Source organism: Eptesicus fuscus, chromosome 15, assembly GCF_027574615.1.
Source record: "Eptesicus fuscus isolate TK198812 chromosome 15, DD_ASM_mEF_20220401, whole genome shotgun sequence".
Taxonomy (NCBI): Eukaryota; Metazoa; Chordata; class Mammalia; order Chiroptera; family Vespertilionidae; genus Eptesicus; species Eptesicus fuscus.
The window spans coordinates 8,111,636-8,137,402 of NC_072487.1; the positions used below are offsets into that span (position 1 = coordinate 8,111,636).

The 25,767-nt window shown below is 43.9% G+C and overlaps 1 protein-coding gene across 1 annotated transcript in view; it reads right to left on the reverse strand.

Annotated features, from left to right (window-relative positions):
• The window catches only part of ACO1 (aconitase 1), a 62,285-nt gene that overhangs the window by 29,995 nt on the left and 6,523 nt on the right, over positions 1-25,767 (reverse strand). Inside the window, exons 2-4 of the mRNA XM_054726970.1 lie at positions 11,277-11,395; positions 9,855-10,023; positions 8,676-8,813 (exon numbers count right to left, since the gene is read on the reverse strand). Coding sequence (XP_054582945.1) covers positions 8,676-8,813; positions 9,855-10,023; positions 11,277-11,373 — 404 coding nt within the window. The 5' untranslated portion in view covers positions 11,374-11,395. The remainder of the gene's footprint in view (positions 1-8,675; positions 8,814-9,854; positions 10,024-11,276; positions 11,396-25,767) is intronic.

The window sequence follows — 25,767 nt, forward strand, 5'->3', positions numbered from 1 at the left end:
CATTCACCCCAGAGAATGCTGGGAAGGTCAGTTTGAGATAAACACATTTATAGGACAAGGGAAGACAGAAATGCTTAGGCTATTTTATGATATATTCATTCCAGGTAAAACCCTATTTATTCATGAAAACAAAACATCAATTGTGCTAACCTTGGCTCGAGTAACTTAGTTCTATTTAGTAACATGAATAAACAGACCTAGAATTCAGATCTTTGCACCACTCAGAATGTTCCCAAATTCACCCAATCTTAGTGAGCTTTTAGTAAGGTCTCTGAATGTGGTGGCCTCACAGATTAAAGAGGAAATTCCTCGTTAGTTACAGAATTTGAATTCAGATTTGGATGGCCTTCAAAGTTTCTGAGGATTATATTTAACTAGAGACCCCCGTTGCACGAAATTCGTGCAAGAGTAGGCCTTCCTACCCCCAGCTGCCGGCACCAGCTTCCCTCTGGCACCCAGGACCCAGGCTTCCCTCGCAGCCCCATCTTAGTCTGGAAGGTTGTCCGGAAGGACGTCATCTAATTAGCATATTATGCTTTTATTATTATAGATGGTACTCTAGAAATTCACAAACAGTGGAGATAAGTTTTCACACTCAGGAAATCTGGTCAGAAATTGTTACGATATTCTTGTTGGGATTTTAAAAATGGTTATTTCTGAGATAACTTTGTAAAACCTTAAAATAATGTCTTAGTTAGATCCTCAATGCCTAAAGATGATGTGAGTCGAATTAATATTATTCAAACCAGGCAAAGAGCTTGGAAGTATTTAACTGAGAAAACTTACCACCCTACCACCTCTACCCCATTTTTCTACTTCATTTCTGGAAACAGCTGGAAATATGCCCACAGCACACAGTTCCACAAAGATTGAGACACATCCCATTCAATTCCTTACAAACATGAGGAAAGAGACTAGGAGGTCAAATTGCAAAACCAAACTCAAGAAATAAAACAAAACAACACCAACGAAAACACTTCTAACAGAAATGTTCTGTTTAATTACAAAACAAAACAAAATAAAACAGACCTGCTAGATTTGGATATCAATTTAGAATCAAAGTTCACCTTAGATTTGCTGTTTTATAAAAATACTAGACTCCCGGTGCACGAAATTCGTGCACGGGGGAGAGGGGTGTCCCACAGCCCAGCCTGCACCCTCTCAAATCTGGGACACCTCGAAGGATGTCCAACTGCCTGTTTAGGCCCGATCCCAGTGGTATCACAATTAAGGACTGCTTGCTCCGAAATGCTCACCTTCCTGCCTGCATGATTTCCCCTAACCACTCCACTGCCAGCCTGATTGACGCCTAACTGCTCCCCTGACGGCCCAATTGCCCCTAACTGCCCTCCCCTGCTGGCCTGGTCACCCCTAACTGCCCTCCCCTGAAGGCCTGGTTGTCCCTAACTGCCCTCTCCTGCTGGCCTGGCCACCCCTAACTGCCCTCCCCTGCAGGCCTTGTCCCTCCCAATTGCCCTCCCCTGCAGGCCTGGTTACCCCTAACTGCCCTCCACTGCTGGCCCAGTCACCCCCAACTGCCCTCCCCTGCAGGCCTGGTCCCCCTGAACTGCCCTCCCATGCAGGGTTGGTCCCCCCCAACTGCCCTCTCCTGCAGGGCTGGTCCCCCGCAACTGTCCTCCCCTGCAGGAGCTCTCTGAATGGTGAGAAGTGAGGAAAGACTTCAGACATTAAAACAATAGCAATTCTGTCTCCACCAGGCCAGCAAAATGAGGTAAATCCATCCACAATGAGAGTTTCCAAGAAAGATCAAGTTGGCCATGATTTTGTGAGGCTACCTTTTATGGCTTCTGAAGTTGGATTTTAGGAAAACATCATTAATCTCAAATAGGATATTTTGTGTATGTATTTTTAACTCTTCCTTTGAAATCAAACATTAAATTAAGCTCCTGTGATGTAAGAGGAGGAGAAGGGGGAGAGACATGTTGCCTAAGGATGGGTTTAAAGTCCAAAGGAAAGGAAGAGCTGGCTAGCATCCAGCCTGTTTGTTCCAAGAACTGTCAGTTACAAAGCAGATTTCTCTTTATCTTGGATTTATTTGGTTTGCATATTGGCAACACCAACTGGAGAATGATCAGTTTCTACATTTCTCTTGAGGCTATACAGAACCTGCTTAAATCCCCAAAGAAGCAAATAATGGTTTCCTTTTTCCCTTTGAATGGATTGTTTCATATTCTTAAATGATATTTCATTATAAAATAATAGCTTCTTATTGCAAAAAAAAAAATTACAATCCTAGAAATAACTGCACATCACTTTCTAATATTTTAATCTCTGCGTAACTTTTCATCCAGCTGAGATCATTCCATATATGCAATTTACACCTGGCTCATGGAGCTGTATGACATAAGCAGGTTCCAAGTGTTACGTAGCACATTATAAGTATAACTGTAAAAGTTATCTTATAATTTACTTTAAGGACATACAATAATTTAATAAATCATTCTCTTTTATTGTATATTTAGAACGCTTCTACATTTTCATTATTATAAATAATACTTTAATGAACACTATTAAGTCATTAAGCTTTTTTCAGTATCTGTACCAGTTAAGCTTGGAAATTCCAGGACAAAGGTTATCACAGTTTTTAAGGATCTTGATACATACTGTTTAAATCATTTCTAAATTACAGTGCTATCAGCAGTGCATAAAAATGTCTCCTTTGTTACACCTTTATAATTAATAATGTTTATAAGCTTGAGTATATTGATTTCCTTTTGTGAAGTGATGTACCACTTTAATCAATTCGTTATGTTGAACTATGCCTCTGGAAAGAACCCCTCTTGATCATGATGTATTATTTTTTAATGTGTTGTTGTATTTGATTTGCTAGTATTTTGGTTAAGATTTTTGCATCTGTATTGATCAGAGATATTGGTCTGTAGATTTCCTTTTTTTGTGTGTTATCCCTGCCAGGTTTTGGTATCAGGGTAGTATTAGCCTCGTAAAAATGAGTTAGGAAGTATTGCATCTCCTCCAAATTTTTTGGAAGACTTTGAGAAAAATAGGTATTAAATCTTTTTTGAATGTTTGATTAGAATTCACTACTGAAGCCACTCAGTCCTGGGGTATTATGTCTTTGGAGGTTTTTGATAGTCTCAATTTCAATTTCCTTTCTGTTGATTGGTCTATTTAGATTTTCCAGTTTTTAAAAAAATATTTTTTATTAATTTCAGAGGGGGAGAGTAAGAGTGAGATAGAAACATCAATGATGAGAATCACTGATTGGCTGCCTCCTGCATGTCCCCTACCGGGGATTTAGCCACAACCCGGGCATGTGCCCTGACCGGGAATTGAACAGTGACCTCCTGGTTCATGGGTCGATGCTCAACTACTGATCAACACCATCTGGACAGATTTTCCAGATCTTTATGATTCAGTGTAGAAAGGTTATATATTTCTAAGAATTTTTCCATTTCTTCTAGGTTATTAAACTTGGTAGCGTATAGTCTTTCATATTATTCTTGTATGGTCCTTTGTATTTCTGTGGTGTCCACCGTAACTTCTCTTCGTTCATGTCTGATTTTGTCTATTTCTCTTTTTTTTTTAGTCTAGACAGTTTGTCAATTTTTTAAATCTTTTTAAACACTAGTTCTTCCATTAATTTTTCTGTTATCTTTTTTTCTATTTCATTTAGTTCTGCCCTACTTTCTATTATTCCCTTCCTTCTGCTGACTTTGGGCTTGGTTTGTTCTTCTTTTCCTAGATCTTTATGTTGAAACTAGAGGCCCAATGCATGAAATTCGTGCAAGGGGCTTGGCCCTTGCAACTGCGGCAGCTTGCCTTGGCCCTCGCAGTCCCGGCTTTGTCCAGAAGGTGTTCGGCTATCTGGTCTAATTAGCATATTATGCTTTTACTATTATTGATATTAGATTGTTTACTTGGAATTTCTCTTTTTTCTTAAGATAGGCCTCTTTTCACCACTTTTGCTCTATCCCTAAAGTTTTGATATGTCATACTGTTATTCTCATTTGTCTATGTGTCTTTTGATCTCTCCTTTTATTTCTTCTTTGACCCAGTCATTGTTTAGTAGCATGTTGCTTAATCTCCACATATTCATAGCTTTTTCCATTTTCCTTTTGCAGTTGATTTCCAATTCCAATGCATAGTGGTCAGAGAATATGCTTGATGAGATTTCAATCTTAAATTTGTTGAGGCTAGCCTGGCCAAGTGTGGTTCCGTGGTTGAGCACCAACCTGGAGGATCACAGTTCAATTCCCAGTCAGGGCACACACCTGGATTGCTGTCTTGGTTGCCACCTGGGGGCGTGCAGGAGGCAGCTGATCAATGATTATCTCTCATCATTGATGTTTCTATCTCTCTCTCCCTATCCCTTCCTCTCTGAAATCAACAAATATATATATAGTTTTGTGTCCCATCATATGGTCTACCCTTGAGAATGTTCCATGTGCAATAGAGAATATATAGTCTGGTGTTCTGGGATGAAATACTCGGCAAATGCGATTACGCCCATTTAGTCTAAGTGGTGTAAGACCAATATTTTCTTTTTGATTTTCTGTTTGGCTGATCTATCCATAGCTACCAAAAGGATATTTAGGCCCCCTACAATAATCATGTTTTTGTCAGTTTCTCCCTTAAGTTCTGTTAGTAGTTGCTTTAGATATCTTGGTACTCCCTCACTGGGTGCATACTTATGGATAAGTGTTATATCTTCTTGATGTATTGTCCCCTTTATCGTTATACAATGTCCATCCTTGTCTGCTTACTTTTTGATATCTACTTGTCTTACATAAGCATGGCTGCACCTGCTTTTCTTCGGATGCCATTTGCTTGGACTATCATTTTCTACCTTTTCACTCTGAGCCTACCTTTGTCTTTGCAGCTTAGATGTATCTCTTGAAGGCAGCATATGGTTGGACTTTGTTTTTTGATCCAATTGACACCCTGTGCCTTTTTACTGATGAATTCAGAGCATTTCCATTTAGGGTGATTATTGATGTCTGAGTATTTCCTATAGCCATTTAAACCTTTTGCTTTTGGGTAGCTCTGTGTCTCTATTGTTTTTCCCTGGGGCTTCTGTCTGTTATTTTAGTTTGGTGGCATTCTATAATGTTTTCCTGGTTTTTATGTTAGATTTTTGTTGTTGTTGTAACCACTAGGTTTATGTAATAGAAAGTTTCATATAGGCAGCAGTCATTTTGCTTCTGGTTGCATCTTATCTCTATTTCCCGGTGCAAATTCAGACCTTTACCCCCCTCTTTTTATATTTTTGTTGTCACAAATTATCTTCTCATGCTTTGAGGGCATTTCCAAATTGTAGTAGCTATGTCTTTTCTTTTTAAAAAACGTTTTTACCTCTTTTAATCTTTACACTACATTTAAGGGTATAATATTCTAAATAAAGGATTGCCATTTTCTGTTTGTGTCTGTCCATGAATCATCTTAGACATGTCTGTTTCAGGTAACCTCCTTCAGTATTTCCTGTAATGCAGGACTTGTGGTGATAAATTCCCTCAGCTCCCGTGTATGGAAAAGTCTTTATTTCTTCTTCATATCTAAAGGACAACTTTGTTGGATATATTATTCTTGCCTGGCAATTTCTCTCTTTCAATATTTTGACTATTTTATTGCACTCTCTCCTAGCTTGTAGGGTTTTTGCTGAAAAATCCTATACTTTAATAAGATTTTCTTTATAGTTTATTATCTTCTTTTCTCTGGCTGCCATGAGAATTATTTCTTTGTCATTAATTTTTGACAGTTTTAATATTTGCCTTGGAGAAGGCCTTTTTGGATTGAGATACTTAGGTGTTTTGTTAGCTTCTTGGATTTGAGGATCCATAGGTTTGGGAAGTTCTCTCTATTTGTTTGAATAGGCTTTCTGTTCCCTTCTCCTTCTCTTCTCCCTCTGGCATACCCACTATTCTTATATTGCTCTTTCTGATGGAGTCCAATAGTTCTCTAGAGTTCTTCCATTTTTATTTTTTCCCCAAATCTCTTTATTCTTCCATCTGTGCCATTTCTAGATTCCTATCTCCAAAATCACTAATGTTTCCTCCATCTAGTCAGCTCTTTTTCCTAAGCTCATTAGTTCATTCTTCATCTCTTTTATTTAGCTCTTCAGTTCCAAAATTTCTATTTGGTTCTTTTTTAAAATTTCAATCTCTTTGGTTCGAAGATTTTATTTCTGAGTTCATTAAACTGCCTGAGTTTTCTTGTATCTCACTGAGTTTTTTTTCACAACTGCAATCTAGAAATACCTGTCATTTAAGTCACACATTTCCCTATGTTTATTTTCTGGAGATTTTTCATTACCTTTCTGTGCTGCCTTGTTACCCTGGTTATTCATGGTACTGGATGGGTTGTTTCTCTGTCGAGGAATTTATGGGAATGAAATCTGCCTTTTTAAGAGTGTTTAGCACATCTCTATCAGCAGGTTGATAGGAAGAGGTCTTTCTTTTGGTTTCCAGTAGGGGGCACTGAGGCATGTTTTTATTTTATCTTGAACTGCTCTGGCTTCTCAGCTCTCTGCAGGGCAGTGGAAAATGCCCTGTATTCCCTGGGGAGGTGGGTGTCCCCTCACCAGGTCACCTGGGTCTCAGGGCACCACCCTCAAGGGGTAAATGTGGTGGGCAATGGTGCTCCAAGCTGGTGGAATCCCAGCACGCATCCTGCAACTAGATGCTGCTGGCCGGGCTGTACTGTCTAAGCCTCTGCTGGGCTCAGCTGCAATGGGCTGGGACGGGATGGGCTGGGAGAGGCCAAGTCATGCATGTATGGCTTTGTTCTCCTCCCACTAACAGCAGCTGCCACACCTCTAATGCCAGACTTCTGTATTTCTACTCGTCACTGGGATTAGCCATAGTGTGTGCCTGCTGCTCAGGGAGGAATGTTTCTGCTTCTCCAATTCTCAGGGCTGCAGATACTGTGCTCTGTAACCGACACTTGCTGCTAGAGCTTTTGCTGGGGGCAGATGTGAGCTTTGGGAGGTGAGGGAAGGCACGCGCTGGGAGGGAGGGAGGGAGGCTCTATGGCCTTGTTTAGTGCCTGGTAATGGCAGCTGCTGATCCACAGCTGCTGCCACTGTTTTGTGTCGGCCCATTACTGGTTCAGCTGTCATATGTGCTGGCCACTCAGGCAGGAATGTTGACTCTACCCCTCTACTCCTCAGGACGGCAGAGTGTGCCCACTGTGACCCCTATCTTTGTTCCTCCCCCTTCCCTCTTCCCGTTAGCTCTGATTCGCTCACCTTCAGATGCTTCAATGCGTGGATCTCTCAGACGTGTCTGTGTGTTAAGCAGGGAATCCTCTGTTGAATTACAGCTGTCCAACTTCTAACTTCAAGGGGAGAGATCAGAAGGACCTCTCACAATGCCATGCTGCTGACATCACCTTCCACACCCCCCTTTATTAAGAATATTAACACCTTGCCATATTTGTTGCAAATATTTTTCAAGTTATTTCCTGTTAACTTTGAAGTCATTAAATCTACAGATTTCTCCCCTTTTTTGTTTTATTCGTTGCTTCAAAATTTAGAAAGGTATTTCTCATAAAGATATTTGACACATATGTTCTTGAATTTTCTTCTAAATTTTGATTTAATTTTTTAATATTAATGCTTTAATTCTTATGAACTGCTACGTCTATCAAATAATTAATTTTCCCAGCACTGTATGCAGAATAATTATTTCTTTCCTCACTGATAACTGATAAGAACTTTATCTAGCTATACTTCTAGGTTAAGATACCAGCCTTCTAGCAGGCCCTGGCTGCCCTCCCTTGTGTAATCTTGCAATTACGTCTATGACTTTGGACTTAATTGTGTAACTTGCTTTGATTAATGTCCTTGTGACTAGAAGTGAACTTATGCCAGTATATTGTGCGTTCCTGCTTGCCTTCGTGAGCCTGTGAGGAGTCGCTTTCTCCTTCAGCCTGGGCCCTCACAGAAGCACACAGGGAGTGGTGCTGTCCCAGCTGCTCCGCAGATGTGCAGTGCAGTGTCAGCAGCTGACCAGCCAGGGCTGGATGAAGCAGAGCTGCCCCACTGCACTCAGCTTAGATCAGCTGACCTCCCAGTCAACTTGTAGATGTGTAAGAAATAATTTCTCATTGTTGACTGCCACGGAGATGTTAGCATTACTGGAAGAATTTTGGGGAAGAGTGAAAGGAGTATCACAAACAATAGAAGAAAGAACAAAGGAGAAAAAAGGCATAGGCATTATAGAAACCGACAGGGAGAGGGGGAGATAGCCAGATATAAAATAGTTACTTGGGATTAAAAAATTAAAAAAAGGAATAAGGATCCAGTGGTTAAAAACAACAAGAAACCTAAAAACCAAACTCTTAAAGTCAAACAAATACTTGCATTGACAAACTCTCATGGCAGAAATTCACGTGAATGGTTTTCACTCAGACTTCAAGTTAGATTTAAACACAGGCTGCTCACCCCAAGAAGCAAGCAGAAAAAAGGAAAAAAAAAAAAGAAAAAAGATTTTAAAAAATTTACCCTCATCTCCCAAATAAAAAGCTTCACTGCAAAATCCATATTAAGTTTGAGTTTTCCTAAATATTCGTTTTAAATATTTTCTTCATTTATTTAATTACACACACACACACACACACACACACACACACACACGACCTACACTCCAATATTTTGCACAGAGCAGAAAGCTCAGGTATTCGTTTTAATCTCTCACCTTCTGTTGAAATCAACTTGGATGGAATGATCAATCACAAGGTCAGCAGGGCAGATGGGGTTTATTTTCTCTGGATCTCCTCCTAACTTTTTCACAGCGTCACGCATCGCAGCAAAGTCTACCACGGCTGGCACACCCCTGAGAAAAGAAGGAATTGAGCAGAAGATAAAGCATGTGTCATTGAGTTTTTTAGCTTTTGTCTCCACTGACAAAAAATTGGCAACGAAACTCTCATCAGTGGAGCGAACGATGACTTAGAAAAGTGGAAGTTTCTGACCACACTTCCTTGAGCAGAAATCACATAAGTAGTAAGTGCTATGGCTGAGCCGTATCTCTATGTGCAGTTTTATCACTGCATTAAGGTTAACAACCAACATGGTCTAAGTAGAGAAACTTTGGGAAAGCTGGTGCTTAAAAACTCTGGAACTTTTATTGCCATGACTGTTTCCCATTCACATGGTGGGCTGACAAAGACCTAGAGAAAACATATATCAACTTCAGACCAAACTTCAAGGAATGAATATAATTCAGAGAGATAGGTTATATATCAAATGTATAAGTGAATCCTTCCTTTCAGTTATATTAGAGTATAAAATTTGGGTATCTCCCTTTAGAAAAATAAAATTGGGCCTCCAGAAGGAGTAAATTAATATCATTTAAAAATAGAAAGGTAGTGAGTGCTACCTCAAAAAAGAGGCCGATGGGGAGCAAAGATTTCTGGGAACAGCAGGATGTGAACGGGGGCTTAACGGCAATGGGTCAGGCCTTGTGAACTCCTTATCACTCCTCAAGGGACTGCACGTCAGTGTTCAACTGCACATCCATGTTCAAGTGCAGTTGTTTGAGACTTGTCTCCCCGAGTGCAGGACGTGGGGGGAGAAGACTCCAAGATAGCTCCACTCCTATGTCTTTCCCCGTTCGCTGGTACGTTTAGGACTGCCGTCTTCAAGACCAAGACAATGAACTTTGTCACTGGAAGAGGTGGAGGGAACACATCCCATCGTTTGCCTGAAACAATCTCTTGCTGTCTGGGATCAATAGCTCCCTTTCGTTTTCAAAAGTGTCTGGGTAGTGGGTGATAAATTATATAGTCACTGTGGTTGGCTTTTTATTTAAAGCTTTCTTTAAAGTCTGACGAGGGAGGCAGAGAAGCAGAGAGCAAAGTGACATTAGGCTCACGTGAAGTCCTGCAGGATGACCCGAGCAGGCTTAAACGGCACTTCTATGTTCTTGTGCTGCATGACATTCCAATTTAGGATATTTTCAATGTCATCTTTCTTCACCAGAAATTGATCACAGTTCCGAATGGCTGCCTCCAGGAGAACTCTGATAGAAAATGGTAAGCGTCCTAGGGTAAAGGAGAAAGCATAACAAAACAAACAAAAATCATAATACTTTTTTTATCATAAGAGATCTTTAAAGCCCATCTCTATATAATCTATATATAAAAGGCTAATATGCAAAGTGTCCCCTTGGGAGTTTGACCAGGAGACCAGGAGTTTGATCGCTCACTATGACGTGCACTGACTACCAGGGGGCAGCGCAGAATGAAGGAAGGCCCCAGCTGGCAGCTGGAAGGCCCCGATCGGCCCTGATCGCTGGCCAGGCCTAGGGACCCTACCTGTGCACGAATTTTGTACAACTGGCCTCTATGTTGATATAAGGCATTTGACTATTCTTCCAACAGGAAAAGAGGGTAAATGTAAACTGATTTTAAAAGTTTAAAATATGAAGGTATTGAAGATATTGAATGAATTTAGGACAAATTCAGTACTAGAAAATACCCACACACTAGGCAAAAACAAAATATTACAGTTAATTCTTTCAGAATAAATGGTTGCCTCACAAGTCATCATGAAAGAAATCAATGTAGATACTTAATGTATTATATGTTAGCAAAACACACACACACACACACACACAGTAATATTTCTCATGAAAATGTCTAAGAAATGAGAAAATACCTCTTTTACAATTATTGTAATTAAGACCAAAGTATAGTAACATACATCTCTCCAAGGAGATAAAATCCCAAACAGCATATAGTGTGGTAACTGGGATTTCTAGGATAAAACAATGGTAATTCATAAGAAAAACTTTGCTCATTTAAAAAGGAAATGTTCCATCCTGATATATGAAATTATTCCCCAATATTATCTGGAAAAGACAAGAGTATAAAGGTAGAAAAGCACAGGATTTGGAATTAAAAGGACATGTTTTTGTCCTATTCTGCGTAACCACAAAGTTGTTATTTGACCATGTCATTGACTCTCTCTGGGAATTCAGATTCCTCAGCACTTGTTGCACTTTATAAACATGATCTCTAGGGTTGTTACTCAGATTAAATAATATAATACATATGTACAAACACTCTATACCCTATAAAATGCTATATAAATGCTACATGGATATCATCATTATTACTACTTAAAAATGAGCAATGCAAGGTGTGTGTGTGTTTATAAAGCTTAATCCAAGACCTGTTCTCTGCTATGCCTTTTTCAACTCTCCTAAAAGCTAATTAATTACATAGCATAATTATTATGCAAATGAGATACCAATTGCTGCCAAAGCACTTACTTCATAGAGCCATGTACCTACCATATCTTGAATCGTCCAATTTATTCAAATTGAAGAATTTCTTTCCTGGTTGTGCAGGATCCAAAGGCTCAGCGAGGTGTGCAAATGGGTTGCTCATGGTTGCTGATGGCTCTGTGTCCCTGGAAAGGAACAAGAACATTTAATTTCTACTCTCAAAGCTGGACCTCACTTATTTTGATGAGTGTTTGCTTTCTATAACCATTATGGTACACATTCACTTCAAGAAATCATTCATTATCTTTTCAGAGAGGGAGGTGGGACATAAATGAATACAGGAATGTCTTAGCAAATAAAATGGGTTTCTGTGAAGCTATTGTGAAACCCGGCATTCACTTCTGAAGAGAGCATAAAGTCCCAAACTTCTTTTGTCTTCTTTCTACAATTTTCCAACATTTTCCCACTGATAAGAAATAGAAAGAAGTGAAATGAAGGATGTGCCTCATGGTAAATCCTGTATATTTGAACAGACCTTTGAGCTGGACCCATGACTTGCTTGACAGGAGGTAAGAGGTCTATAGCAGGTGATATTATGCAACTGTATAAAACGTGGACTTTGGAAATGGGGATTTAAAAGCCGCTGCTTTCTGTTGTCAGTCTCTGCAGCAATGTAAGTAAATGATAAACGTGTTGGTCAGAAGTGTTCCTGACTCACTTTTGTATCTGACAACAATGGAGTGTTCACAGCAGAGAATCTTTAAGGTAACACTGTGGTGGCATCAAGGCCCAAACTTCCATGATAGGTTTGCAGGAGACCCTCTACCCAGCACTGGGCAGAATTTCTCTTTTTATAAATTACTAGAGGCCCGGTGCATGAAATTCGTGCACTGTGTGTGTGTGTGTGTGTGTGTGTGTGTGTGTGTGTGCGTGTGTGTCCCTCAGCCCAGCCTGCACCCTCTCCAATCTGGGACATCCCTCTCGCAATCCAGGACTGCTGGCTCCCAACCACTCACCTGCCTGCCTGCCTGATTGCCCCTAACCACTCTGCCTGCCAGCCTGATCACCCCCTAACCACTCCCCTGCCAGCCTAACTGCCCTCCCCTGCCGGCCCAATTTCCCCAACTGCCCTCCCCTGCTGGTCCAGTCACTCCTAACTGCCATCCCTTGCCAGCCTGATTGATGCCTAACTGCTCCCCTGCCGGCCTGGTCGCCCCCAACTGCCCTCCCCTGCAGGCCTGGTCCCCCCTAACTGCCCTCCCCTGCAGGCCTGGTCCTCCCCCCCCCCCAACTGCCCTCTCCTGCAGGCCTGATCGCCCCCAACTGCCCTCCCTTGCAGGTCATCTTGTGGTGGCCATCTTGTGTCCACATGGGGGCTGCCACCTTGTGTGTTGTAGTGATGGTCAATTTGCATATTACCTCTTTATTATATAGGATAAGCAGTGAACAAGGGAGGACATTGTTTGTGGCCTCCACACAGATAAACAGCGATTTCAAATCATATATGTACAACTTACAGCAGAACACTTTGGGGTGGGTGACAGAGACTTGCTCTCTATTCCTACCCCTTGGGCAAAAATCCTTTAATGAATCCATTCCCCAACAGTCTTAATTTTAAGATAAGAATAGTAACATTTCCCTAATTAATCCAAAATTTTCATGAGTAAATATTCAACCTAATTTTGAGATGACTAATCCGAATGATCAACATATTGCTGTAAAATGAAAAAAAAAAACAAAAAAAAACCAAACATGTATAGGAAACAACTCTTTGTGGAGATAAAAAGTTACAAATGGGCCTTTTCTCCAAAGACAGGTCCCTATCTTCATCAAGACATAAAAGGGACTGGTTCCTTTAAGAGGGACAGAGGTTTCCAAATTAGGTCGGGAAGGAGGACTCAGTCTTACCATATACCCCTTTGCATGGTTTGCATTTTTAATTGTGTACACATATAACTTTGAAATAGGGCTTTGTACATCTACTGTGCTTAAAGTCCAGTACTAGTTAGTTCTGGGAAGAGGCAGCTGGCTGAGAAGCAGCCCCTGCCTTCCTGGGGCCACCAGCACGGGTGACAAGCCAGACACCTGATGGGGCAAGAGAAGCTGGAGGAAAGAGCGGGTTGGGTGCCAGCAACTCTGCTGGGAACGGCTTCTGTGCCCTGGTCCCATGTGGGTTTTGTAGGAGCTGCCATCATGGGGTGAGGAAAGGTATCTGCCTCAATTTGGGCCAATCCACTTCCTTCTTTAAGAATTCTGGAACTGAAACTAAGAAAGGCTAGCAAGGGGCAATGGAACATACTGGAACTATACTTATAAAAGGACTAGAGGCCCAGCGCATGAAATTCATGCATGGGGGTGGGGGTGAGGGGGTCCCTCAGCCCGGCCTGCACCCTCTCGCAATCTGGGACCCCTAGGGGGATGTCTGACTGCTGGTTTAGGTCAGATCCTGCAGGAATCCCTGCGGGATCTGGCCTAAACTGGCAGTGGGACATCCCTCTCACAATCTGGGACTGCTGGCTCCTAACCGCTAGCCTGCCTGCCTGCCTGATCACCCCTAACCACTCTCCTGCCTGCCTCATCACCCCTAACCACTCTCCTGCCTGCCTCATCGCCCCTAACCACTCTCCTGCCTGCCTCATTGCCCCTAACCACTCGCCTGCCTGCCTGATTGCCCCTAACCACTTGGCCTGCCTGCCTGATCGCCCCTAACCACTCTGCCTGCCTGATCACCCCTAACCACTCGCCTGCTTGCCTGATCGCCCTAACTGCTCGCCTGCCTGTCTGATTCATCCCTAACCACTCTGCCTGCCTGCCTGATTGCCCCTAACCACTTCTGCCTTGGCCCCTGCCATGGCGACTTCATCTGGAAGGACGTCTGGAATAACATCTGGAAGGTTGTTCGGCTGTCTGGTCTAATTAGCATATTACGTTTTTATTATTATAGATGTGCCCTAGAATCTGCATAGAATTACCTGGGATCTTTATTGTTAAAAATGAGCATTTCTGAGTATCCCCCCGTGATATACCAAATCATAATTGACTGGGAGTGGGGGTGGGGGTGTAGCAGGAATCAGTCTTTAATCTCCCAAATGTTTCAGACACATTTTCAGTTTGAGAATCACTGGTGGACACTGTGGAGTAGGAGCTTACACTTAATTCAGGATGCAGCGATGTGCCAGGAAAGGTGTGTAAGTGTATGAAGAAAGGAGGGCCATGCTCCACAGAGAGAGGGGGTCACAACCAAAATGCCTACACGGCCCAGGCAGGGAACCTACACAGAGCGGGCAGCAGAGGGGCCGGCAGCCTGGGCAGTGTGTGCCCGTCTCAGGGGTGGCAGCCTTTTGGCTCCAGCCAAGGTCTGAGGTAGGAAGGCTGGCCACCTGGATTTTTACATGCACTCACTGGAATTACAGATGTTGGTACGTAACGTTTTGTAAACTACTGTGTGGCTGTGCCCCATGATGGCCAACCAAACACGCCTGTGGGCCCTATTGGACTGCTGGTCCGTCTGTGACCTGTGTCCCAACCTGAACTGACAGGTGCACTGGCCAGGAGGAACGGTAGGGTAACCAGACAGAGAAACGTCAGGCAGGAAACTCGGGTGAAGGTGAGATGGAGCCTGGCGGGCAGCTGAAATGGAAAAGTAGTGGATGGAGCAAAAGCCGAAGAGGCAAAAGGTAGAGAAAATGGCTGTGAATGGGAATCTCAGGGAGGAGAAAAAATACTACTGAACTCCGGGTGCCAAGGAGAGACTGTGGCTTTAGTGTTTGAGGAGAGAGCGCATTTAAGATGAAGAGGAACATAAATTCAAGAGACTTGCCATTTATCCCCACTAAAAGAGGAGCCCGACAGGGGGATAAAACCACATGGATACATCGGAGAAACAGGCTAGCTTGTCTCCAGGAGACGTTTACAAACCTGTGGGCTCAGAAACGGGTTAACCATTCCACTGACGAGTTCTGGAGAATCTAAAAAGGCAGTCATGCTGCTATCCCTTTGATCTGTCACGGATGCTTCTGCCCAGACTGAACTTTCCCGCCCCGAAAACTAGCAGCTGAAATGGTAGGACTTTGTTCTGCCCGCCTGGAGTCGCCTTCACTTCCTTTCAGGGATCACCCAGTCAGTGCCTTGGTCTGCGCAGCCATTGTTACCTGTCCCCGCCACCCTTGACTGAGCCACAGTCGGGGTGGGGGTTGGGGGGGGAAGAGCAGCAGCTGTGTTTTGGCAACCCCCCAAAATGGATTTGCTTGGAAGCTGGGAAACCACCCCTCCACACGAGCCTGGAGAGCTCTGGAAATCAGAGCCACTCCAAGGTCCCCCTCATTCTGTGACCCTTGTCTCAAATCCCCGTACAGGATTCCCAGTGCTTAGCAATCCTGAGAGAAAGCCAACACAGCAGCATTCCAAGGAGGCTAGGAGGGGAAAGACCTTCGCTTGGGAACCGCCAGATCCAGAGCAGAATCCAGTGCTCCTCGGTCTCCTCCCCTGCCCAGAATCCTACCCCATCCCAAACTTGAGTAATACCGTGCTCCTGCTGACTCCCCAATTGTCCCAAGATTGGGGTTTTGTCTAGGAACCCTACCAACTGGCCAGGGAGCCCTGCCTACTTTCCACATTCACATTAAGCACCGATCCGGTTTCACATCCTTTTCTTTTCTTATCTCCCATCCTCCTCTGCTCTGCTTTGTCCTTCATTTTTCCGTTTTACCTTCTCCCCATTCAATCTAGTAAAAGAGAGAGTCCATGTGAATTTTTTAGGAGAGGGCGGAGTGTTACTCTATCCTTTTGGAAGGGGAAGCGTTAGTAGGCATGGAACTATGTTTGGGTTGCTGCCTCTCCTGTTCCTCAGAATGAGATGGCACTGCCTGGAGGTAAAGGGGAAAAAGGAAACAGGAAGAGGAAAGGAGAGCTGAGGAAATGGCATCTTTTCAGCTCTGAGGTTGGAGCTCATTCAGGACCTGTCCTTCCTGAACACTTGCCTTCAGAATGCTGGGCTGCTCGACCAGACAGTCACGTGGGACAGGCGAACGGTTCTTCTATGAAAGGAATCCAAAAAGAGACACATGACTGCGTCGCAAGCCCTTTGCCATAACTAGTTCACCTTCGAAAGTCAAGACAATTGACAACTGGTCGAGAAACAGTGTCTTTCAAAGCTAAGCCTTCCTGAAACACCAGCTAGGTGACAGATAAAATATCACGATCATCACGGGTGCATTTTGTGCCTGGACGAGTGGATATGGGGAAGAGAGTGTCAAACACCGATTTTTTAAGTTAAATCATGGAAAATATTAAATATTAGGCACAGGGAGGCAGATCTGAGATATTTAACAAATGAGCCATGCTCCCAGCAAAAAGGTGGAGAGAGTCCAGAGTCCTCCCCAACTACATCCAGTCTTGCATCCAACTGACCTTTTGACCTGCAGAGGCACCTTCTCCTGTGCATATGTGGACAGGCATTAACCCACCACCCACCCTAGGGATTTGTGACTTCAGATGATAAGGACGTGTGAGTGGGAATCAGAGAATGTTGTCTTCTGCAAAGATTCCCCTGATGAGGAAAGCCAGGCCCTGAGGACAGTGACTGCCTGGGGTCACAGGAATATGGAAGAATTAGCACTGATTTTCCCTCCAATGAAATAAAGATTTCCTGCAGGGAAAAAACAACTTAAAGTCCTTTAGAAGTAGAGTTGGAAAGTGTACTACTTAGTTAGGCATATCACAGTCCTCTGGCACTTTTAGTTGTATAATCATTTACTGAACCTTCCATGGGGTTCAGAATTCCAGAGAACTGACGGATAGCTAAGCTTTGGGAAAACAACTTATGGTTAAGTTTTGACAGTCTGTTCTGAATGAACAGTTTATTCCCAAGAATAAGGGCAAATCAACTTTATCAATAAAACATCAAACATACAACTCCTTACTCAGATTCAATATAAGACATGTGAGCCCAGACTCACACTTAGTGATAGTAAGTGAAATAAAAAAAGTTACAGAAAAAAAATAAAAATATATATATACTAGAATCAAGTTTAAGTTTAAAAACCTTCAAGACTCTTAGTATATATTCATTCACACACATATACCACTGTATTGAAAATGCATACAAAAAAGAAAGATTAAAGTTAACATTGATTATCCCTAGGTAGAAGAATACATTGCATAAGGGGGAGGGGCTTTAACTTTTTATGTTATACACCACTGAATATAACCCAGGTTCTATTTTCCATAAGCATGGGTTCATCTACTATTTACTAGTTTAAAAGCTGAAGCAGCCATTTTCAGTTTTCACATAAATATCTTCAGAGGATATTTCACACAGGAAGGCATCCTATCTAATAAAAGGATAATATGCAAATTAACCGTCACTCCATCACAAAGATGGCAGCTCCCATAGCCACATGATGGTGGCGCCCAGTCCTCTCAGCCTCCCAGTCCCGGGGTGGCAGCCGCTGGGAGTGGGCAGCGTGAGCGGCCTGGCGGATACTTGTTTCGTTGCCACGGTGCCGAGGCAAGCATTCTGCGCCCAGCGGCGGATGGGCCTCTGAGCCGCGGAGAGCCTCTGGGCAGCGGGCGCAGAGTGGCCAGGCCCCGCAGAGAGCTACTGGCACACGGATTCGTGCGCAGGGCTACTAGTGGTCTCTATAAAATGAGAATTTGACAGCTATGTCCTTTGAAAAGAAGATAAAACAGTCCACAACATTTCTGGAACTACAATATGTGGTTCTTTCTTTAATAATGTCTGATGAGGATTTCTTTAAAAGTAAACCTGTGACTATTACTTCTTAGATAAACCCATCTTGCTCCCCAAAATGTGTCCTCCATTATCCACCAACGCAGTGAAGTGGCTCATGTTTAACTTTAGATGGACAACTCCATACTCACACAAGTCAATCCAAGCTGCACCCCTTCCTCTCACCCCAGCCCCTCCCCTCTCCTTCCTAGGGAATCCTAGCAGGTATCAAGCTTGTTGTTGAACTACATCTTGGTAGGTGGTGATAACTTTAAAAATATTACACTGAGAAGTAGATGCTCATTGTAGAAATGTTAAAAAATGCAGGTGAACAAAAAGAAAAGTCAATCTGTATTATGGTTGCGGTTTCATTGGACATGATTTAAAAATGTATTTGAATTTCTTAACAAAGTGGATCAGACTTCACATTGTTCTGTAAGTTGCATTTCTTACTCAGCAATAGACCACAAACATATTTACAGGGCAATCATATGAGACTTTATAAACTTCACATTGTTCTGTAAATTGCTTTTCTCACTCAGCCATAGACCACAAACATCTTTATAGGGCAATTATATGATATTTAATATCACTTTTAACTATACCATAAAAATCTGTCATTCAGATAAAACAATTTATTTAAATCCTTAATAAAATACACATGCTCCTCAACTTATGTTGGGGTTACATCCTGATAAAACCATTGCAAGTTGAAAAAAATCCTAAGTTGAAAATGTACTTAAATATATCTGACCTACTGAATAACCTAGCTTAGCCAGGCCTACAGAACATGCTCAGAACACACACACTCGCCTACAGTTGGGCAAAATATCACACTACTGCTGCCCAGCATCATGAGACAGTATCATATTGCGTATTGCTAGCTAAGGAAAAGATCACAATTAAAAATTCAAAGTATAGTTTCTACTGAATGTGTATCGCTTTTGCACCATCATAAGCTGGAGACCATCTGTACTTAGGTTGTTTCCAAATATTTACATTCAAACAATGCTACAACCTCTGTATACATTTCTTTGAACAGGTTCTTAATCCATTTCCTTAAAATAAACTCGGAGCTTTCAATTCCTAGAAGTAGGACGGCGGGAGAGAGGCTCTGCCCATCTCCACCTGTCACACAGCACCGGGAGCTGCGGAAGGCTGTTCCAGGTTTGTGACCCTTGTCTGAGGCCGTGACTGGAGTTGCCTAAACCAGGCAACATAATTTTCCTTTTTGCCATTTGCCAAATTGAGGGATTAAAAAGCTAATCTTGGGTATTTCTTTAAATGCTAGTGAAGATGAATACTTTTCCATCTGTCTGTTAGACATCTGAATTTCTTCTCTCATAAACTGCGTGTCTGCCAGACAGGCCAAATTGAGTGACACTGAGATGGCCTCTGGAGAGGACTTGACTGAGCTTAAAATGTGGATGAGACTCTAACCCTGGAGAAGGAAGGACTGCCCTTGGCCTCTCTCTGATCTTCAGACTTGCAGTCTACAAGATTCCCCTTTACATGAAGGGTAGGCCCTAAAATCTGATGTACAATTTCAGCCCATGCTCGGGTATATCGTGAACCTCGATGGGAAGAGCAAGGTAAGTGGTCAATTAGTTTAAGTCTCGGGCAAAATCCCTCTTTGATCAGTAGGCTTTGCCATCTGTAACCCAAACTGAACGTCCAAGCCCAGGCAGCAACCTTGCCCGTGGGCCTTCGGAGGGAGCCTGAGTACAGCGTATGGGCAGAACACTGCGACGCCATCACGCTTGCTAGAAGACCACTTCAGACCCTACACCAGGCCACAGTGAATGCCACACAGTGATGCGTGCTGGCACAGCCAGGTCTGTAGAGATGTTTGGAACAGTCGGCTGACTTTAGCCAAACTCCAGTGATCAGATAAAATAAGATTCACTTCTTCAGATCATTTCCTGCCTTTGGAGAATGTAAGTCCAAGACTTAGCTGCCTCTGCTGTCAAGAGTTGGAGCCTCTTATGTTGCCCAAGGACACAGAGAGAGGCAAAGAGATGAGTGGGCCCTACAGCCAACCACAGGCTTTCCATGCACCTGTGGGAAGGAGCAGAGGAGAGGAGTGACCCTGAGCAGCAGGACCCGGTCAGCAAGGGGTGGGAGGATAGAGCTAACAGGGACGGGGAGGGGGGGAGAAGGGGGCTTAGTGGGTACAGAGTGTGCATACATACATGGCAGTTTCCAGGAGAGTAGATTTTTAAAATTTATGCAAACAACAAAAAGAGTTCCTTCTGTATTTCATGTGGTTTACCCACCTCTCTTCTCACTTTCCTAAAAACACCCATCTGAATTATCATGGCTTCCAACTCCAAGGTCAAATATCACTACATCTCTAGAGTTCATTTCAGTTCACTATCAAAATCAGATATGCTGCTTTGTTTGTTTGTTTGTTTAAAGAGAAATTAATTGGTCCCACTCCTAAACTGACGGTCATGTATCTGAATGTCATTCTACTTATAAACAACTTTTTGACAAAAGTGAGATTCCAAGGATGTCTATGTGAGCATAAACAAGACCGAGGTCAGGCCCGTTCAGGCCAGCAAACCACCACAGCCTGTTAACTTGGTTCTTTCGCCAAGCGGGGAGCTAGAAATCACTTGTTTGCAGATGCATCTAGGAAACTGGAGTAGCCCAAGAAGCTCTGACTTTTTCCAGAGCCAGATTACCTCTTTGAACCTCTTAGAATCATAAAAAGTAATTAAAACAAACACAAACAAAAACAAAACAAAAATCTCTTAAATGTGATACTTGTAATCAAAAGAATTTTGCAAGAGAAGTGATAAGAGCCATTGCCTGTTTTGGTAGAGAATGAAAAAGAGAAAAAGTAGTGCAGAAGGAGGGAGTTGGAGAAAGAAATGGCTTTATAACAATATAACTAAATCCATTGACATAGTTTTCTTTACTATTTACATGCAAGGTGCACTTTACACTTTAAAAATGAATAAGAGTCTGCCTTCTATATCAGAAAGCTTTGCTACCACACAACGACTTGTCTCTTTTTGCTAAATTTTTAAGTTAGTTTGTTTTCTACTTGACAATCAACCAGAATGCTCCACATATATTCCTAGGCCTTTTAAAGAGTTACAACAGCTTTCAAATGATTCAATATCATTTCAATAAGCCATATTACCTTTCTGTGCCTCAGTTTACTAATCTGCAACATAAGGTTAGTTGATGATCTAAATAGGCCTTACCAAATGAAAAAATTTCTGACTTATTCTTTCATTCATTTATTCAATACATATTTTTATGATCCATATGCCAAGGACGGTTTAGGCCGTAGGGATACACCCAGGAACAAAACTGACAAAGTTCCTGCCCTCACGGGGCTCCCACTTTAGTGGAAGGAGAAAGATTAAACAAATAAATAAATATACAAACAATGTCAGACAGAGCAGCTGTGTGGATAAAGCAGGGCGAGAGCAGTGGGGAGTGTTGGGGCCTTGAAGGATGTCAGGAGTTAAAGCAGGCCTCATTGACATGGAGCCACTTGAGCAGAGCCTTGAAGGAAGAGAGAACAAGTTACATGCAATCTGGAGGAGGGGTAACATCATGTGCAAAGGCCCTGAGGTAGGTCTGAGAAAGGCAAGAATGAGTGCAAAAAAAGAGGACAAAGAGGAGAGCAGAGTAGGCCACTCTAGTGATTTTGACTAAAGACAAACTATGGAGTACTCTCCTAGCTTTACGTTTGGCTTAAACTGTAGATTTCCAACATCTGAATTTGTTAAAGTTGGGTAAGAAATTAGCTTGTAATATAAAAATTGCATTTAAAAAGTGGCTACTTCCTCAAAACTAACTCTTCTGTTTCTGAGCTTCATTATTAAGTAACATTGGAAATTTCCAGGATGTATCCTAAAATGATCGTGACTCACTCGGCAGATGTGCACAGCCACTGCCAAAGGCAAGGGTCAGGATTTGGGGGGCCAGGCCGTGGCCGCTGCACCGCCTAATCCAGCAGCCCCTGCTCTTCACTTTCAGGCCAGAAAGTAAAACTCCTGCCTCTTCGAGGCTCCCGAGTTCTAGGTCGCGACCAAGGCGGCACGATTCCCAAAGGGGAAAGGCCAGCCCGACACATCCTCGAAGTTCACTTTATATCAACTGCATCAGCACCAACTCAAAAGAACGAAACAGTGGGCTAATACAAGCAGAGTTTCCCCAAAAAGTCTTGGTGAACTTGAGCATTTATAATTCCAGAGATGCACTGAGAAAAGAAAGGCATCTTGGGGTCAGGAAACATTTGGCCGGGAAATAAAGGAAGAAGCTGGACAGGCCTCCTCAGAACCAGGGGTCCTGACCCAGCCCGAGCTCTGCTCCCGACCTCCTCCTTTCCTCGTTAAGGTCAGTCCTCAGCCCTTCCTAGAACGTGGGTCCCCTACCCTGCAGCAACCCCCATCACCAGTGGGGCTTCCAAATTGACACGTGCAGAGACCCCAACCGAGGCCTACCGCGCCCCAGTCCTGAGAGCAGGAGTCGGGGCAGGCAGCTGTGCTGTGTTAGAGCATTGCAGAGCACGCTTAGGCGACACCCTTTCTTTACGAAAGCAGCCTGACGTCCTCAGGCTCCCTCCCTCATTTCACAGATTCTTGAACTTGTCTAACGCAGACTTGAGAAAGTGTCACCACCAGAGGCTGGGTGCAGGGCTGCCACAGTCCCCCAGGGCAGCATTTATCTCCATGACTTCACCCAGTTTCAGAAGTCATCTACCCCCACCCACCCCAGAACTGCTTGGACTCAAGGCTGATGACTCACGATCGTCAAGCTCCCAGAAAGAAGCTTGAGGTATAAACCCGCATGTTTATTGGTTTTCCAGAAGGAAGGCAGCTGCTGGAGGACCGGTGGTCCTGGCTTCTGGCCCGCACTTGCTGGCCCACAGCAGCGTAGCTGGGTGGTCAGGAGCTGAGATCGGAACAGACTGCAGGCGTGCTGCAGGGGGAACGGGACTCCAAGCCAATCCACCCAACCCTAAGGCCCAGCTCTTAAGCACTGTGCTCCGGTCCATCTCGGTGTACCCACCACACAGTGGCATGAGATCCACATTGGGTCAATGATGTGACAAGTAATGGAGTGGCATTAGGCCATGACACATCTGGGGGCTGGACTGTTCAAGAGAAGGGCCTGGTGTAGATTCATGAGCTTACTGAGGACATTTATGGACCACCTGGGTAAAGGGGTAAAAGCCCCCTCGCGCTTCGGTCACACACAGACTGGTCGGGAGGTAGTGGCAGAGGGAGGGTGACAAAGAAGCCTCCAGGGAGACCTTAACCTGCATGGGAGGTGTGAGGAAGGCCTGTAGCTACAGGCAACACCTTGCAGGAGCCTTCCAGAAGGACGCAGCGGGAGGGAGTCAGGAAGAGAAACTGCGGGCAGAAAACAGCACATGCAGAGGCCCGGGAGGTGGGCCCTGGGGGAGTCCTACGGGTGCATGCTGGGCAGGGCCGAGAGGAAAAGGAGGGCAGGGTCCACATCACGAGGGACTTCACAGACAGTTGGGATTCATCCGGAAGACAAGGATGCACAGTGAAGGATTCTAAGCTGGAGTCCCCAAGACCTGATCTGACTGTCAGAGATCAGCCTGGTAGTGGAGGGCACTGACTCAGGGCCAGCGGCAGGGAGGCAGGTTCGGTGCTACTACAGTCACGTCAGAAAAAGAGAACAGAGGCCCCCCCCCCCCCTCTCTCTCTCTCTCTCTCTCTCTCTCTCTCTCTCTCTCTCTTTCTCTCTTTTAAAAAAAAATATTTTTATTGATTTCAGAGAGGAAGGGAGAGAGATAGAAACATCAATGATGAGAGAGCATCATTGATCGGCTGCCTCCTGCACACCCCCCACTGGGGATCTGAGCCCACAACCCGGGGCATGTGCCCTTGACCGGAATCAAACCCAGGACCCGTTAGTCCCCAGGCCAACGCTCTATCCACTGAGCCAAACCAGCTAGGGCCAGAGGCTCTCTTTTTGAGTTAGACAAGTTCAAGAATCCCAGGAAGAGCGAGGAAAGCAGGATGGACGCAGGGTGAGCACTGAAGACAGAGCGGTCGGGGAGAGCGCCTGTGTCCCTCACTTGGGCACGCTGGCAGGACCAATGACTAACATGAGAACCAGGATGTTGGGCTGGATTTGGGGTGATGACATCCAGCAGGCAGCTGCATACCGGGGCCTGGAGCTCAGGAGCTCTGGGCTGGAACGGAAATTCAGAAGAACAGCAGCAATCACCAGGCATTATGCCACGAGCGCCACATCACTCCACCAGCACTGGGCCCGATGGCATGTGCTGGGTGCCTGTGGGGTGCCAGGCACCTCACCCACATTGTGTAATGTGCTCTCTCAACCACTGCGTGAGAAAGGCATCGCCACCCCATGTTACCGAGGATCACAGGGGTTCAGTAACCTGCCAAGGTCTAGTGACTGGCACCTGGCCAGGCTGGGAGTCAGACCCAGGCCCCCTGGTGCCAGGGCTGCACAGCGGCAGCATTTTATAGTCACTCTTCACGTAAGGACTCAAATTAACCAAAGGGACTGAAAAAGTTAAATCTCACATTACAACAATCCTCAAACTCAAAGGTACACATGTGAGGACTAGCTAGTCACCTCTATTTCCCCTAAAATATCCTTAACTTTGGCAACATTTATATGGTAGATAACTTTTAAAGGGTGGGTTGTTGACAGCAACCCACCCTTTAAAAGTATAGGCGCCGAAACCGGTTTGGCTCAGTGGATGGAGCGTCGGCCTGCGGACTGAAGGGTCCCGGGTTCGATTCCGGTCAAGGGCATGTACCTTGGTTGCGGGCACATCCCCAGTAGGGGGTGTGCAGGAGGCAGCTGATCGATGTTTCTCTATCATCGATGTTTCTAACTGTCTATCCCTCTCTCTTCCTCTCTGTAAAATATCAATAAAATATATATATAAAAAAATAAAATAAAAGTATAGGCGTCACCAGCACAAATAAAGCAACTCATTCCTTACCTGAGCAAACAGGGGTTTTATAAAACCTACCATCCTGAAGACTAACCCTGAGGCAGGTCAGGCCCCACCACTATTACACAACCGTACTTTTGGTCCGTCTGCCCTGGCACAGCTCTTGCACACAACAGAGTGTCATCAATGATTTTCACCCCTCCCCAACTAAAAATTCAAACCTGGCGATTAGGTAGGAGGGCACTGTCCTTCACTGACGCAGCTTCTTTGTGAACGATGCCATGGCGTGAACTGTGCTTCGTAATGTCACAATAATTGTCTCAAAAGGAGGATGAGGGTAAGGAATAATTAAGTGCTCTGTAAACATCTGCTTGAGCAAATCACACTATCCAAACATGGGCTTGCCCAGAGTCATCTTAGGTCAAGAGCAGAATGAGAATCACACCAGCACTCATGCGCTGGCCTTGCTAAATCATCAGAAGGTGGATAACTTTTGGTCTCTCAACAACTGCGTAAGAAAGGCAAACACTAAAGCAGAACACAAGGAATCTGAGAAACGATTAGCTCAGAGAGTGTGATATCCTTTTAGTAGTTCGATGGCATTAAGGGACACATACGTACTTACCTCAAGAGCCGGGTATGTCTCCCAAAGACATATAATGCTCAGAAAGATAGTTTTCTGTCTTTGCATGTTTGCAACATATAATCTCAAAGCCCTCTGGTTTCCAATCAACACCAAAAATCAGACTGCCATTTTCTGGAGGTAAGTATTCAAGATTCACTTACCTCCCTAAACCTCAGTTACTTCTTTGCAGATTTAAGGTAATGATACCTGACCTGCACTGCTCTGCCTGGCTCACAATGGCTGCTGTGTAAGGAAACAAGGCAACAGAGGG